Here is a 2,968-nt window from a genome sequence, read left to right on the forward strand (position 1 = left end):
TGCTATATAAATAAACTTTGATTTGATTTGCCTAATAAATGGTCCAACTGTGGGAAACATTGAGATACTTTACTCTATTTTTTAGTACTTGTGGATGTGATATCGAGTTTCTTGTTCTGTTTTTGTCCATAAGTTCTCAATATGTCCCTATTAGACATGAATTATGCTGTTACTTTATTACTACAGGATGCTAATGTCTCATATAAACTTTGTGTGAGCTGCTGTGCAAAAGTCAAAGACGAGGACTTAAACCGGAGAAGCTGTTTACTCTGTTCTTACAGACATGAGACACGTTTTAAAAACATTTCACTCATTAATCTAAACATTGGAGCAGTTCCCTCCATAAGGAGATGCTTAGATTTCCCTTCAATCTCACATTACATATTAAACATCAGTATTTCTATTATTTGTCCACTAATGAAGGATAATTTGTTTTTTACCAGATGATTAACACCAAAGACAAAGTGGTTCCCTCTGTTGAAGAGCGAGAAGAGAGAGAGATGGAAGAGGAGGAGGAGGATGATGAAGAGGAGGACGACTCGGAGAACGAAGAGGAAGATTCCTCAGATGATGATGATGATGATGAGGAAGGAGAACATGAAAAGGAAGCGGAGTCGTCGTCCCAAGATGCAAACGAAAATGCTTCCTCGTCTGACGGGGAGAAAAAGGAGCCGTCGGACGGCCTGAACCTGAACAACGAGGTGGTGAAGATGAGGACGGAGGTGAAGAGGGTCAAGGCTCTGGTCATCAGGAAGCTCACTCGTCAGATCGCTATGCTGAAGAAGAAGAAGGGGAACGAGGCGGAAACCGAAAGGAACCAGAGGAGAGCCGCCAGGCTGCTGGAGGAGGTCCACAGCATCAAGAAGCTCCCTCCAGACGTGGTACGGCCGTCCTGCTCCGACCCTGCACCTTACAGGGAGACCTTTGTTTGGTTCCAAAGTCAGGATAGCAGTTTATCTTCATTCCTCAAACACTGATGTCTTTATTTGCTTTTTAATGACACACCAACACAAATGACACATTTAATCTAGAGCCTGGTTCAGTTAGAGCTTTGCAAATCCTTGACCATCATCATTGTAAATAAAAACTAAATGCTTAATCACCTAACTAAAACAGGATTTACAAATAATACCCCAGCAGGATGAGGTGGAGTTCAGAGAAACCTTTTATGCCCCTGGAATGAGCTATACATTGGCATATGAGTAACAAAAATGTGACAATGCTCCTTTAAGTCCTTCACAGAAAGGCTTCCTGGTAGTTTACCCGAAAAAAATAGAATTACTGCTTTTCCTTCAACGATCAACTTTTAGTGTCACATGAAATCCTAAAACAACAACAATAGCAGTGATGTTATGAGATGAGCCGAGGCCTCGAGGCGTGTGTCGAGTAATGGAGGGGGCGTTTTTTTCTTTAAGGCGCGTTTTAAGCATAATTCATTTAGGGGAGGGGCTAAAATCAATGACGTCCGAAGCCTCGCTAGCGTGATGCTGAGTGACCGCTTCAGGAAGTAGTTCAGAAAGCGACAGGCATTTAAACAGCCTCAGTATTCAGTCAATATGTGTAATATATGTGCACAGTTGTAATTTAGTATTAAGTACTATTACTGTCTGTTAAACAGTATTGACTGTTCTGTTGACTTTCACTCCTGAGGTTGATGGTTCGAGACCCACCTTAGAGTTTGATAGTTGAGATTATACTGAAGTATTTTGGCTAATGAGACTAATTTGTGTTGGTTTGCCCCGGTAAAAATATAGATTGGGTAAATACACTGCCAAATTAGATTGGTTGGTTTAACCAAAAGACTGGTTGAACACATAACTTCCAACCAGATAAAAAAAAAAACCTTAGAAAAACTATAATGTTTGAATAAAAATGACTCCTTTCACTGTCTGCTTGAGCTTATTTAGCTAAAACAGCTGAAAAACTGTATACCTCAAATGATTGTTTTCTTCAAAAAAAAACGTACAAAAGATTTTATTATACACACTGATCATTAACTATTTCAAAGGAACTTAAGTGGGGGAAAAAAACAAGAAAATAAAATTGCAGAAAATTACAGATGTTATTACTAACTGTAGTTCTGCACTCCACCAGTAGGTGGTGACATGTTCACATGAAGCTTCATGAACTGTGGGGACGTTGAAGCAACGGTTCAATGTTTCATGAGGCTTCATCTCAGCATCACTAAAAAGAACCTAAATGTTCAGAAGGTGTAAATCAGGCGTGTCCAAGGTCGGTCCTCTAGGGCCGCTGACCTGCAGGTTGTAGAGGTTTCCTGCTCCAGCACATCTGATTTCCATTGATAGCTGATTATCAGGCTTTTGCTGAACTGCAATCAACAGAATCGACTGTTGAAGCAGAGAAACCTCAAGCGGCCCTCGAGGAGCGACTTTGGACATGCCTGATGTAAATACTTTGCAATGCAGGGTTCCCGCAGGTCCTTAAAAAATCTTAAAAGGCATTGAATTCTTCAAGATAAAACTAAGGCCTTAATTGGTATTAAAATGTCGTAAATTAGTCTTTCGTAGGTCTTAATTTTTAAAACCTCATAAAAAGGATTATTTTTATTATGATTTATTTTATCTAAAATACATTTTAATGTTTTATTCTAAATAAAACATTAAAATTTACCTTTTTTTTTTATTTTAAAAAAATAATGGCTAACCATTATTGGTTCCGTCCCGATAGAGGAACCAATAAAAGCGTTGTTGCGGCCGGGACATTTGGGAGATGCGCCATTAACTTTTTGTCTGGAAAATATGAGCAAGTGTAGATGTAATGAAAGCTGTCTCCAGCCAAGAGTTTTTTCCATGGTTAAAACCAGGGAACATACATGAGGCTCAGTGGGTTTTGTGCAAGAAGTCATTCAACCTCGGAACGATGGGAATTGAGGCAGTGGAGTCACAAACGCAAAGCGCGAAACACAAAGCGTCAAAATGGAGTTACCGAGAAACAGCCGGTATTTCTC

At 39.7% G+C, this 2,968-nt stretch overlaps 1 protein-coding gene across 1 annotated transcript in view; it reads left to right on the forward strand.

The window, feature by feature from the left end:
- The window catches only part of LOC107092752 (nuclear polyadenylated RNA-binding protein 3-like), a 5,661-nt gene extending 4,669 nt beyond the window's left edge, over positions 1–992 (forward strand). Inside the window, exon 2 of the mRNA XM_015387387.1 lies at positions 444–992. Coding sequence (XP_015242873.1) covers positions 444–977 — 534 coding nt within the window. The 3' untranslated portion in view covers positions 978–992. The remainder of the gene's footprint in view (positions 1–443) is intronic.
- The last annotated feature ends 1,976 nt before the right edge of the window (positions 993–2,968 follow it).

Source organism: Cyprinodon variegatus, unplaced genomic scaffold (genome assembly GCF_000732505.1).
Source record: "Cyprinodon variegatus isolate N-32 unplaced genomic scaffold, C_variegatus-1.0 Scaffold393, whole genome shotgun sequence".
NCBI lineage: Eukaryota > Metazoa > Chordata > Actinopteri > Cyprinodontiformes > Cyprinodontidae > Cyprinodon > Cyprinodon variegatus.